The following is a 14,101-nucleotide window of genomic DNA, read 5'->3' on the forward strand; positions in this document are numbered from 1 at the left end:
CTAAAAATCTAAATTTTAAAATATTAATATAAAATTTAAACACTTTCAAATTTCAAGGGGTAAATTTCAAATTTTAAAATTTCATTGTGTAAATTTTATACACCCCCAACTTTAAGGATGTAATTTATAATTTATTTATTTATTTTGGATTTGGGTTTGACTAGATTATTAAACTAAAAAGTGTAAAACTGACAAGATTTTTATTTTTATTTTTATGGAAACAAGCCGGGCTGTTTGTTTGTTAACGGTACCCGTAACACACACACACAGACACAGCTGAAGAAGCAGAAACTGAAATTTGGGTCTGACAGACAAGTCTCTCAAAACCCAGATAGGAAAATAAAATGCAGAGTGGCGATGACATTCGAAACCTTCCCATCGACATCACATTTTCGTGTCTCGGAGGTAAACTATCTATACCCACACCTTCAATTCTTTCCTTGAATTCACGCAATTTCGTTCATTTTTTTTTTTTTCCTTTTGAATTCAAGAATGGTTGATTGATCGGAAACGAATACCTTCGGATTGGCGAAAAAAGTTGGCGGCAATCAGAGCTCGGATTTCCAAGGATTTCTCTTCGCTCCCTAAGGATATCGATCCCTATTTCCAAACCCTAGACCCTGAGGGTGTGTTTCCATTTCTTGTCTAAACATTTATCGACTTTTTCTGTGTGATTTTGGTATATAAATATTTGGAAAATGTTGCTACACTGTCTTGGATTTTTATGTTGTTTTTGGTTCACTTTTGCAATTACTTATGATAAAAAGCCTGTGTTGTGGGGAATGACCTATTTTACTTGGTTCTGTTTGGTTGTGGGAAAAATTTTTTTTTTTTGAATTTTGTGTTTTATTTTGGTTGTGTCTAGGTACTAGAATATGTTGAAAATTGAAACATTAGCAAATGCTGGCATTAGCAAAGCTTGTGTGATTAGGAAGGGTATGATTCATATTTCATAATGTGACTTACAACTCCTACAAAGGAAATTTAAAGAAAAAAAAAAAATCTTAAATTAGGCAGGTAGAAACACAATAAATTTTCAAAAAAGTATAAAATGTTTTGATGATGAGGCTAAATATGTTGGGAACCCAATTGATTTGTGTATCGAACAGCCATTGCTTGGTTGAGTAGACCTATTAAGTAGACTATTTCGGGTATTTGAAAGACAATTATGGTCCATTTTTGTTTATTTATCAAAAAAAAAAAAAATTATGGTCCATTTTTGTAGGTTCTTTTACTTAAATTAGCTGATATTCTTTTGTTAAGTCTTAGATTGGAAAAAAACCTATGATGAGAACAAGTGGATAAGTGCAATGTGGCACAAGTCAAAGGCTCTATAAGTTGAAAGTAATATTTGAGAAGAAAAGAAATCAAAGTAGTTTAAATTTTTGTGTAAGATATATTCTAGGTTTTAGATAACAATCTAAACGCCAAACCATCATCTTATAGATATGGTCATCAAGATAGTGATACTTCATATTTTTTTAAATAACTACTTTTCTTCACTTTATTTGTTTGTTATTGCTAGTACTTATTTATGATTTAAATCATCATACAATGTATCAAAGAAACAAAGATTCGGAGTGTATAATTTGGATCTTGATGAAGTATTAAGTAGTAATCCTAATACTAGTGTTATCTTGAGATATATCTGCAATGTGGAGTTATGGAGGTGTTAAGATTTCAAAAATTAAAGCACTTCACTTGTGAGATTTTTATTTTTTATTATATAAATATCCATTAAAAGTGTAAGGGATTAGGCGCTAAAGTGATGAGTTGGTTAATATGACCATTTGGTGGTGGTATGATAATTAAGATATTGTTTCCAGGGATTGATTACTTAGAGTCCAAACGAATATATGAAACTCTTCTAAAGTCAACTCCAGAAAGCCGGAATATATTTGGCCGGCTGTCAGGTGCTGCTGTAAGACATTCTTCTCTCTCTCTCTCTCTCTCTCTCTGTTTAAACTCTTCATAAGATAGTTTAATATATCTTAGAATTTTCTAGGGTGCTTGGGAGGCAATTGTGCGTTCTTTTGAAAAGGATCATATTTACCTTGGTGAGGCTGCTCAAATTATGGTTCAAAATGTAAACTATGAAATGTAAGTGTGCTCTCTTGCGGTTGTTCTCTAGGTTGTTAGCTGAGAATTTGTAAGAAGCTTATTTAATGTCTATGTGGTTCGCTTACTTTTGAAATATGAAGACCATATCAGAAAAAACAGGTGCAGAAGATTCAGCAACAACTATCAGAGCTAGAGCGCAAGGAAGCTGATATAAAAAGAAATGCAGCTCTATCAGCCGCTAAGTATGTTGAGGCTTGTCAAGAGCTTGGATTGCAGGTTATGATAGTGGACCACTTCAATAATGTTTTGGCATCTTGGTTTGATGTATGTTCTTGCTTACAATCAATGCATAAACTTGGCATTTGTTAAATCTTGCAGGGAAATAATGTGAGGCTTGAACTTTTAGAGACCGCAAAATCTCTCCCAAGCACATTCAACAAGATTTTGGAAGTTATAAATAGTGATTCTATGTCACAGGCTATGGAGTACTACTCAAACTTTGTGAGAGATGCTCACACAGAAAAGGATGTAAGGAAATAATTGGGGTTTTATTTGTCTTGTGATGATTGCTAGGTAAATTGTCCCTGAATGAATTGTGATTGTAATGTCTTTGCAGAAATCTTTATCGATTGTGTTACCTAACTTGAGAAACATATGTGAACATCCCCCGTCTTTGCATGTTTCTGTGGGCTCTGAGATTGATAATTCTGTCAATACTCAATCAAGCTATAATGAGCCAGATCTTCTGAGAGCAGATGTGGATGTTGCTGCCGATAATATTGACTGGGATATTTCTGTTGACAGTTCTCAGATTGATTGGGATATTGGTACTGTGGAAGAAACAGATGATAATGGCAATGGTTTGGGTCCTTATGAAATAATTAATGCAAGTGAGGTCTTACAGGACCCTTCACCAACTGAAGTTGTGGGATCTGATCGAACCTCATTAGATAAAGTTGAACTTGGTCTACACCCAGAGATTTCTGTGTCAGAGATATCTTGGGATGTTAGTGTTGACACTCCCCAAGTTGATGTCATTGATGACGTCAGTTTGTCAAACGTAGGTCTGGACAAACAGACATTTGTTCCAGATACTTCTTCTCAAATGCCAGAAATGAATGAAGAGAGGAGCAAGCTTTTGGAGACTGAGTACAGAAATAAGATTCTTGATGATCTGCATGAGGTATGTGTTAATTATTGTGTTTTATATCTTACTGGCTCATGGGAATCCAATAAACCTTTTTTTGTTTTTTCAATATTTAGATCATTAGATGTCTTTTACTTCTTCTGTAGAAAAACCGTGATCCAGCATTGACAGAACTAATTAGTTTGGTATTGCTCTAACATGAGCAAAGTATTTTTAGTTCAAGGGTTGATGTTTAGTATTGACATAATGTTATCAGGTCAAAGCATTTCTAAATCAACGATTGGCAGAGGTGAAGAATGGAGAAACTTTGTCCTTGCAACATCAAGTCCAGGCAGTTGCTCCCTTTGTGCTGCAGCAGTATACTCCTGATGCCATGGAGACCATGCTATCTGACATTTCCTTAGTCATTTCCTTGCTGACTAATAGGAAAACAAGGGACTTGATCTTGATCCTCAACTCTAAAAGGTGCTAGTCAATATTTTAGACTGCATTGTACCTTTCACATCTGTCGTTCTCTTCTTCTTCCCCCCTCCTCCCCCCTATCCTGCATTTCTTTTCCCTTTTAAGTTTCCAACGAAACTTTCATACATTTGGTTTGAAAAGCAGTAAAAGGCAGAAGTAATGAGTTAAGTTGATTGGAATTTCCACCTTCAATTCATCTTTTGTATACAGAAATGTGGATATAGCATCTTGTATTCTTAATTAGTGCACAATAATGGTAATTTTTTGCTCAGATATTGCATAATCATTTGATATCGAATATATCTTGGAACTCTGTTCCTGTTCCTCTTTTTTTTTTTTTTTTATAAAAACATACTTTTTGCTTCTCTTTTGTCACTAGTTCATCTGTTGCCACCCTGAGTTTGACGGACTATTGCAGTTTGCTTGAATAGTTTCATTCTTCTTTTGTTGTATTAGTGTATTGGTATTTTATATTTGTAGTATATGTAGTAGCCATTGCTTCAATCTAAATGTTAGAAAATTTAGAATTCTAATTAACTCTGGTTTTGGCTTGAATTTCAGATTTTTAGACAGACTAGTGACCACATTAGAGGAGAAGAAGCATCATGAAGTCAAGTTGAAAGAGGGATTGAAGAGCTTGGCTACCAAACGCATGGAGCTGCACAATTCATTATCCTCTTCTTGGCCGAAGCAAGTGAGTTGTATTTTGATTTGATGAATAATGCTTATCTATACTGTTATACCAGTGTTTTCTTTAGCATGCTCCAAGATGAATCACTATATAAAAATGAACACAAATTATACTTATTTTATTTTTAGAAAAAAAAAATTCTTTTGTATTTGCTAAAACTTTCTACTCCCTTAATGTATCAAAATATACACTTTTATTTTTTATAATTACAATAGGGAAAAGGGAAATTGAATCTTGGACGTCTATGTTGGAAACACCATGAGGTGCAAGTTGAGCTACAAGGCTCTTGGCATATAAAAATATGTTTTATATTTTTGGTAATTCGTAATCTACTTCTGTGAAATCATTTTACTACTTGAAGATATTAACCACCCAAAATTTTCTAAAATGATGCAGTAGTGTTTATCCAACTCTTGGCCTTTTGAGGACCTTTTTCTCTGTCCACTCCCACACAAGTCCCAACGCACATTAACTGGTAACCATTTTGGTAGACCCAAAATTGAATGTTTAAGTTTTCTAGAAATTCATCTTTGCTAATGAGAGAACCGGGTCACTTATCCAAAAAAAAAAAAAAAAAACTAGTGAGAGAGAACCTGGTTTCCATGCAAAGCCTTTTAAAATGAAGACGTCAGTTAATTTTCACCTACATGTTTCTCTTCGGAAGTCCACAACACTTTTCACATGCAATGCAAGGAAGATTTTAGAAATTACATAGATGTGCATTAGGCTATTTTCTTTGTGCTGAAATTTAATATTAAGCAGTCATATATAGAAACCACATTTTTTCCTCTAAATATTGTTTATATATATATAATGTGAAGATATAGTGATATAAGGAATAGTCATTAAGCAGTCCAACTTTTGGATTTCTGAACTATAATCTATAATTCTAATACTTGCAAATCGCAACTACTAGCCATTTGCACTGAGTCTAGCTAAGTGGCATGTATTATCATGCTCTCATTATTCATTTCCTTTTAAGATTACTCGCAATATATTTGTCACTTACACTCATTACGTAGTTGCACCATGTTCCTTGCCTTTATAAACCCCCTTCTGAAATCAACTTTATTAGAACTTTTATTAGTTCTTGTTTGAGTTCACACAGACGAAAAAGGTACACAATTATATGTGGTTCAATTAAAAAAAAAATCCACTATTTTCTTCCCTTTGTCACTGGTAACTGATTTATCAAATACAAAATAGTGAGTATATCTATTTCCATTTCAGGAAGCAGCTCTTTCAAAAACCAGGGAGTTGAAGAAGCTTTGCGAGAGTACACTTTCTTCCATGTTCGATGGAAGACCTGTTAATATCATTGGCGAGATCAATACCCTGTTGACAAGTGGCCTCGGGGCTTGAACACTTAAGAGTTGCTTTTGGCAACAATGAAATATTCAGTGAGGTAGTGGGTTGCAGGATCAAATGGCATTCTTTTGAGCCGGAGTCTTAATTTTAACTTTTTTTCCTGTTCTTTTTTAAAGGATATAGAAAATTATCAGTATTTAATTTCAACTTAGCTATCAATATCCCACATGGTTTTGTCTTGCCCCATTCTTACCTCGCATTATGGGAAAATTTTTTTATCCTAATTCCCATTCCTGCCTCGTCCCGTAAAACTCTACTTGTTAATTTCTCCCATAACTATTACAGTTTTTTTTTTTTTTAATAAAACATGTTTCATTAATGAAAATATACTTGAAATTGCATCTAAATTTATCCCATCAAATCCAAATAATTTTTAGCAAAAACTAAATATTATTATCAAAGTGTTTAACAATACAATATTACAACAAAAACAAAAATCTCATAGTATAACACAACAAAATAGAGATAGAGAGCCACATTAGATAAAATAAAATAAGCTAATATTAATATGTTTGTTTAAATAGTAGAGTTTTAAGGTATGGAAAATTTACAATTGTAACTCTTATTAACGTGAGGCGGGGCGGGATGGGTCTAAAAAGTCTAAATCCATCATTGTCCCGTCTTGTGGTGCAGGACTAAAATTTCGTCTCATTTCTGCCCCACCATCTTAGCGGGGCACCTCCACCACAAATGTCTGAAGTGCAAAAACTAAATTAGAGCCTTACACCACCACCCCACCCCCCCCACCCCCCGGGGTGGTGGCGGGGAAAAAAAAAAAAAAAAACTAAGCAACCTCCAAATGTGTCAATAGACGGTTAAACACAATGCGTATTGATCAAGTTCAACAAGTTTCGAAACTTGCTTCCAGTGACCATCTTTGTAAACATATTGATATGATTATAGCGGACACAATTTTTTGAAAAAGTTCTCCCTCAACAACAAAGTATTTCTGACCCTTGAACAAAATAATTCTTCTGCTTGATACGTTAGAAGAGAGTTCACAAAATCCAGATTCTCACTGTGCTGCAACAAGTTGATCAGCTGAAGAATTATTTTCTAAAGGAATACATCTACTCATATAGAAAACTTCTCTTTTTGACACATTACTAGTGGATGCTATAGGTGCTTTCATGACTCGTCTTCTTGATTGGTAAACGGAATGTATGCCAAGCTGCCGTAGTCTTACCTAACCATTCTGCAGGAGGTTCTTTTGTATTGTATAACAAGTTGTTTAGCTACTTGTACTGATTTTTTCAAGTGAGGTTAGGTAAAACGTGCCGGTGGCCTCAGCTTGGCAGGATGGGAATGAAGGTTGAGGGAGCAGGGAAGAAAACGTTATCGCTCATTTCAAGAATCAGTAGAATCTAATGGAATTAAAGAGTGAATCCTTATGCTTTAAACTGCCATTGCATGATATGATAACTGTACAAATGAATATTAGATCATTGATGCTAACTATGGGAGCAATGAACTAAAATTACAAAACATGCCGAGCAATCAAGTTACTGTAAAGCAACTATGGCAATGTCATGAAGCATCTTACAGTAAATTCAGTCTCTGAACTGGTAATCAGTGGTCAAGGGGATGAATAGCTCAATGTAGGTGAACCCATGAAGCGGGTATTGCTTGAGATGAAAGACCTTTCCTCCTCTTCATTACCGGCTGCTGTGCCGCTTTTTGCCTTGCTGAGCTTTTCTAACATAGACGTAAGTGATTCCACAATTTCTGACATTGGAGGTCGGAATTCCTTCACGGGCTGTCCCAGTCCCGGTCACATACACAAACACACAAAAGTTGGGTAACATGATCACGACAATGCTGATTTATATACCTATATGTGTGTGTGTATGTGTGTAGATGTTAATGTGTGTTCACAAGCAACCTTAATGAAATGATTTTTATCAAGCTTTATAATCAAATTTAAAATAAGTTAATTATGAAACTAGACTTGAATAAAAAACTTCTAATTTCAATGTCTCAGAGCATTTTGGTGAATTAAAAAAGGCACTGCTTGGAAGTTTAAACAATAAAATAAAACTATTTTGCATAATAAAATCATGAAGCTAAAAACTATATTTTCAGCTTCATTTTAGCAAGATGTCTAACTAGATCGTTTGAATCAATTTTCTTGTAGCTTCCCAATACAACTAATTAATCCTTGATGTATAAGATAAGGGCTAATACCTGTACACAGAGGGAGACAATGTCAGCAAAACGGGAGAGAGCCTTGGGGGATATTGTTCGTTTGATGCCTGGGTCAATCATGCGTTCCAAACTCTCACTGTCATGAAGCCGTGATGAAGCCCATTTCACCAGAGATTGCTCTTCCCTTGATCTTGAACTGAGTTAAAAGAGGAGAACAGACATAATAAAGAAACACAACAAGAATTTGTTAGGAAATAAAGAAAATGAGCATGAAGCATACTTATCAACTGGTTTCCTTCCCGTTAATAACTCCAAAAGCAACACCCCAAAGGCATAGATGTCACTCTTTGTGTTATCAATTCCTGGTTGGACATGTTCATGTGCAATGTAGCCAGTGTCACCAATAGCAATTTCAGAAGCCTGTTTGCATCAACATGCGATTATAATGTGTAAGTGTATTCCTTGGCCATCTTTATATCTAGCAAAGTTCCTTAATGAATTTTATTTTTCAAGACTATGTTTTAAGCTCTCTTTGTTGAGGATCTATAGTCAACCCCAAAAAATTTGGGACTAAGGCTTTGTTGTTATTGTTGTTTTTTAGGCCCTCTTTGCCTCAGCTTTTAATGAAGTTTAAGCGGCTTACTCTTAGGAACTTGTGGAAACAAACTTATAACCTAGGTCATATGCTTGTGTGCATATGCTTTCTGATAAATTTCTGAAGAAGTGATAAGCCATTATCAATAATGGGGTGACTTATGACATGTTATATTAGTGGCCTAAATATTTTAACATATACACAACTCTTTTTATTATGAAAGAAAAATGTTAAGAATGTTAGGAACATTTGGCCAAAGAACATTTAGCAATAATTTTCATTTGGAAAATGAAACTAATTCATGGGAGCACTTACCTTAATTTTAACTTTATTGCTTGTTAGTGGCCTCAAAACAGCTAGCCCACAATCACAGATACGAGGTGTCAGTTCTTCATCAAGTAAGATGTTGGCAGCCTTCAAGTTGCTATGAGCAACAGGAGGCGAGAATGTGGAGTGCAAATAGCTGAAAGCATCATTTAAAAAATGAAGATAATCAAAATTTAGAGAAGAAAAACTTTTTATTAGGATTGCTCCTTTTTCCTCACATGAAAGGTGTAATTTTTTAGGGGTTATCTACGCTGTTTTACCTAGCAAAATTCTTTAGGTATAAACAATTTTGAACCAAATTCATACTTACAAAAGCATTGGTACAAAAGGATGCTTTCACTAAATGATTTTATCAATTACCCTAATGGTCTTTTACATCCAATATCCAATCTATAATTGTGGAATAGCACTGGAAGATATGAATGTATTGGGGGAAAAATATAGGCACTTACTCCAAAGCCCGAGCAACACCTAGAGCAATGTGGAGACGGAGACACCATGACAGAGGCTTGTATGTTTCACAGTGCAGAGCATCATCAAGAGATAAGTTTCTAACATACTCGTACACAAGAAGATGATGTCCATGTTCTGTACAATAGCCAATAAGCGTTACAATATTTGGGTGCCTCAAACGGGAAGCAGTCCAAATCACATCCATAAATTGTTCTTCTTCATTGAAAGAAAGTGCCACCATATTGATGTTCTTCACAGCCAAAATCTGAATAAAAAAAAAAAAAAAATCAATCAATCAAATAATCTCCTACTTATATTAAGTTTGAAAATTATTGTAAGATGAGGAAATATATGGTTAAGTGTAAGCTGTACTTGGCCATCAGGAAACTCAGCTTTGTAAACAGAACCAAGAGATCCCTCTCCAAGAAGGTTCCCTTCAATAAAGCTGTTTGTAGCTAATTGAAGCTCTGCCACAGTGTAAATTTTAGTTCGTGCTAGGATTCCGCATTTCTTAGAGAAACTTTTTCTTCTAGATGTTTTCTCGATTCTGGTGTGGTTAATAGGAGGTATCCGCCTTGGACTACGAATGGGTGGAGTTCTCAAGGTCAAAATTGGAGGGCTTTCTTCTGGTGCAGTAGAATAGTCTGTTATCAAGTTCAAAAAACATACGGGGAAAAAATCACTAACAAAGTAATCTATGAGACAAGCATGCTTGATATCCCAAGAAGAAGCTCTGCTGTAAAGAAATGAATTGAAATCCATCCAAATTAAAATCCAGTCTTTGTGCCATTAGTCTCAGATAAGCCTTCTGCCATAAGTGACATTGTAAGCACTTGAAATTTTGGTTTCAAGGACACACTCCATTTCTAAGAAAGTTCATGCAGATGAAAGATGGATAAAAATTTAATGCTGAGTAGATAAACATATGAAACAAGAACTCCATTCATATTTATTGGAGGCTATAACAATATGGTTTAAACTTGGGTTCAACAAATATTCTTTTCATCACTCAAATGCTATAAAATCTTAGGGAAAAAGAAAATTGACAAGAAAATACAGAGAATATTGTCTACTCATTCACATGCAGAAAGAGAAGAGTAGCATTCTTGGAATGCCACTTGCAGTGGAAATATACCAGTACGGCCATTGAACTTTCACTTGCAATAAAATTTTGGCATCCTCTTTGCATAATCAAGGAGGAGAGTACAATTTTATGACAGTAAGTTAAGATTCAATTTTAATACTGAAGAGGATAATTCTATGCAAACATCAATCTTATATTTGAGTCATTATATGTAGGAACCTCTTGTCAAATTATAAAAATCAGTGATGCATTTCATCAATGCAACAATCTTTAAAACTTGCATATAAGAGTACCTCTGGCTGTAGTACTGACAGGAAGAGAGCACAGGGATCTATTGCTGTTTTCCAACATCTTATGCTTCTGTGCACGGGATCGGTTAATGCTGATTGCAATGGCAAGTGCTGCACATGTTGCCACCAGAATTCCTCCACCAACCATAAAAGCGATTCCTCCATGACCCAGCCTTTTCTTCTTGTGTCCACTTTCTTTGTGAGGGGGATAGTTCTCAACAGCACTTGACTGAGTTGTAGGAGGGGTACTAATATTTTGCTCAATTGGCACGGTTTCCAGGGGAAAATCCCAGGGTGGAGAGTTGTCCCCTACGTGGAACCTGTTTCCCCCGATCCTAATAAGAGGGAAAATGAAAAATTAATGAATTGATAATTTGATTTCATACTTAATGCAGGCGATTGAAAGGTAACCCCCATTGAAAATTAGATCACTTACCATAAATTTGGTATTGTCTGAAAATGCTTTGGTATAATGCCACTGAAAGAATTATCTTGAATGTTCCTGGCGAAAGAGATGTTTAAGCAAGCAATCAGGATCAATATAAGTTGCAAAGTGCAGCAAAGAACAGCTATTGAGAAACCTACAAGTCAGTTAGTGGAAGCTCAGCCAGGTAGGTGACTGATCCGGTGAAGTTGTTATTGTGCAAGAACCTGCATAATTTTGGAAACCAAAATAACAAATAACTCTAGAAAGACAATGTGCTTATGGTAGAACAGAAATCAAGAGCAAGGGGTGGGGACTCACAATCTAGTAAGATTTGTCAAAGATCCAAATGAACTTGGTAGATCTCCAGTAAAGTTATTGTGTGATAGGTCCCTATTAAAGGAGTGACACAAAACATTTTATTTAAGGATGTCCATCAGATTATACTATCAATTGACAACATGCTTAATACACTTAAAAGTTCAGAATAATAATCAATTCAAAAAGAGTTCCCTGTTAAAGGAGTGACACAAAACATTTAATTTAAGGATGTCCATCAGATTATATTGTCAATTGACAACATGCTTAATACACTTAAGTTTAGAATAATAATCAATTCAAAAAGAGGTTAGCCCACTGCTTAAACTTAAATCGCACGATGAACTCATCAAATGAACTACTACAAGAAAGAAGACCAATTTGACAGTTTAACCTGGGAAGAAAAAACAGTTGCCCATCCTGATACTATATAAATAAATAAGACACTTAAGAGGCTGCACCATGAAAGAAATTTCAGAATTGTTCAAAAGAAAAACTAGTAACAGAAACCCCAAGTTCAGTTATACTAGAACTTGTTAATATTTCATGGAATGTTGTACTTTGCATCACTTTCTTTTCACTTCAAACGCCAGGGAAAAGGAAATATAAAGATCAGGTGAAGAACACATACATCTCTCTGAGATTCTGTAAGCCAGTAAAGACATTGCCAATTGGTCCAGACAACAAATTGTGGCTTAGATTTCTACAAAAAAAGAATTAAGAGATTCTGACTGAATAACCAAAAAAAAAAAAAAAAACCAAAAGCAATTCAGTAAATAGGCACTTGAAGGGATAAGTAACTCACAGATGTCGGAGATATTTCATGATCGGTAAAGAGTGGGGAATATTTTGGCTCAAATAGTTGAATGCCATATTTCTGCATTCACGAAAAAGTAGAAGAATCACCAAAAACTTGAAGGAAAATAAAAAAAATTAAGCATATAAGAATCATAATTTAAAAAATAGGCATCTTACATATTTGTGGCATTGGGGGGTAAGCTATATGGAATTCCACCCTGAATGTTATTGTAGCTGACATCCCTAAAGAAGAAACCAGAATAAAGAATTAAATAAACAGTACAGGTAGTATTTCAATAAGAGCTAAATATAACAAGGCAGTTTCAGTTACAGGTGCTTCAAATGATGCAGGTTATTAAGCTGGTCTCCAATCCACCCAGTGAGGTTTAGTCCTTGAATTTTACTGCATAAAGTTTGTAGAACATAGAAGGGTAAGATTTTGGGCCTTTTTGGCAAAATGTGGCATTGTTAGTAGAAAAAAATAGGTTAGCTAAGTGGATTACAGGTGTATAATAGATGAATCAGAACATGACACTCCTGTCCATGACTCCTCACAGGGATCCCCACCATCCAATCTCCATCCCTTCAGTACTGGTGGGTTGTTCAGGGTCCTGTAGAGATCTTGAAGAGCACTGACTGCACAATGTAAGCAAATGAGAGCACAGCACAGCAATATTTGAACTCAAAACAAATATAGAGAGAAGCAACAATAACACTAGTATAGTACCCAGAATAAATCGAATCAGTGTAAAAAAAAAAAAATGACGTAAATTCGAAGGTCAGGGTATCAATCTACCACACTATCGTTTATGGGAATTTCAGATTGTTTATGGGAGCCCACTACACAATTGGATTGTGCATGATTTATCGTAAAGCTCAATTACAGCTGGGGGCCACAAAAAATTCAGTTTTTTCCTACCCCGCCAAAATTTGGGCCCAATTTTCCCGCCAAAAATTGTGAGCACGGACAATGAAGCTTTCACAATATGGAAGCGCGAGTGTTGTACTAATTCTCTTTGATTTTTTTTTTTTTTTAAATTAAAATTTTCCTCCAATTTCTCACTAACCAAACAGAGAATAAAGAACATTCTAATCACAGATTATCACTAAAATGCCTAAACTATATCAATTTTCCTATAAAAGAATCCAATGAAAGATAAAACGCAAGAAAATCAAGAACTAGAATTAAAGAAAAAAAAAAAAAGGGATCCACAGAATTACCTTCAAGTGGATTGGTAAATGCCTTAGCTTGTGAAGCCAGAGTTGCCGAGAAGACAACTACCACAAGACACAAACATAGATACTGTTTGGCCATATTTCTTTTTCTCGAGAATCAGACTAGGAATTCTTGGTGCTTCCCTGAAAATTACAGAGACAGTTCTCAGTGAAACAGTACAAGTCTATAGAAAACACGAAGAAAATAAAAAATTTCAATCCAAGGCGGCCAATTAAGTAATTGTAAAAAACTTGTCTACATAACAGTTTTTAACTACAAGTTTCTGTCATTTTCCTCTGTTTTCTCCGAGTCCAAACAGAGCAGAGCAGAGTACTGCTAAAAGTACCAGTGCACATTGATAAAACACGATCAAGAACACAATTCCAAGCTAATAAAAACGTAAATTGAAGTTCAGAAATATATCGTGAAAAATAGTGAAATTTTGGACCTCCAAAGCCAAAAAGAACACTGAAAATCAGCCAGAAACAGTCACAGAAGTTTGATCAATTTCGCAAGAAAAAGTTAGTTAGAACAAGAAAGCTGTTAAAGAATGAAAAGCTCTAGAAAATGAAAACTGTTAAGCTATATTCTCTGTGTTTCAGTGAGAGAGAGAGAGAGAGAGATTTGTGTTTAGAACAGAATGTTTACTGTGGAGGTTTGTACTTTGCAGTTTACACTCTGATACTGAATAGAATCTTTGCTGAGCTGGCATCATCCACGTC

The 14,101-nt window shown here is 35.0% G+C and overlaps 2 protein-coding genes across 5 annotated transcripts; one reads left to right on the top strand and one right to left on the bottom strand.

The window, feature by feature from the left end:
• The first annotated feature begins 214 nt into the window (after positions 1-214).
• On the top strand, positions 215-5,915 carry LOC115954130 (CDK5RAP3-like protein). The gene is made up of 10 exons (XM_031072033.1): positions 215-405; positions 492-626; positions 1,827-1,921; positions 2,006-2,100; positions 2,202-2,337; positions 2,440-2,589; positions 2,678-3,244; positions 3,465-3,673; positions 4,232-4,364; positions 5,592-5,915. Exons 1-10 carry the CDS (start codon positions 345-347, stop codon positions 5,721-5,723), a joined length of 1,713 nt encoding a protein of 570 aa, XP_030927893.1. The 5' UTR covers positions 215-344; the 3' UTR covers positions 5,724-5,915.
• Positions 5,916-7,102: 1,187 nt separating this feature from the next.
• Positions 7,103-14,055, bottom strand: LOC115954128 (protein STRUBBELIG-RECEPTOR FAMILY 2). Of its 4 annotated transcripts, none has more exons than XM_031072031.1 (17): positions 14,028-14,055; positions 13,385-13,522; positions 12,667-12,799; positions 12,495-12,566; positions 12,341-12,406; positions 12,171-12,242; positions 11,997-12,068; positions 11,369-11,440; positions 11,209-11,274; positions 11,060-11,125; positions 10,627-10,958; positions 9,622-9,893; positions 9,249-9,514; positions 8,785-8,932; positions 8,155-8,294; positions 7,914-8,070; positions 7,103-7,485 (listed from the first exon to the last, which is right to left on the bottom strand). In XM_031072031.1, the coding sequence occupies exons 2-17, from the start codon at positions 13,476-13,478 to the stop codon at positions 7,306-7,308; spliced, it is 2,208 nt and encodes a 735-aa protein (XP_030927891.1). In that variant the 5' UTR covers positions 13,479-13,522; positions 14,028-14,055; the 3' UTR covers positions 7,103-7,305. The 4 variants fall into 4 exon arrangements, with proteins under 4 accessions (XP_030927891.1, XP_030927888.1, XP_030927890.1 ...); XM_031072028.1 differs by lacking the exon at positions 14,028-14,055 and adding an exon at positions 13,828-14,019; XM_031072030.1 differs by lacking the exon at positions 14,028-14,055 and adding an exon at positions 13,726-13,808.
• Between the last annotated feature and the right edge of the window lie 46 nt (positions 14,056-14,101).

Source organism: Quercus lobata, chromosome 7, assembly GCF_001633185.2.
Source record: "Quercus lobata isolate SW786 chromosome 7, ValleyOak3.0 Primary Assembly, whole genome shotgun sequence".
Classification (NCBI taxonomy): domain Eukaryota; kingdom Viridiplantae; phylum Streptophyta; class Magnoliopsida; order Fagales; family Fagaceae; genus Quercus; species Quercus lobata.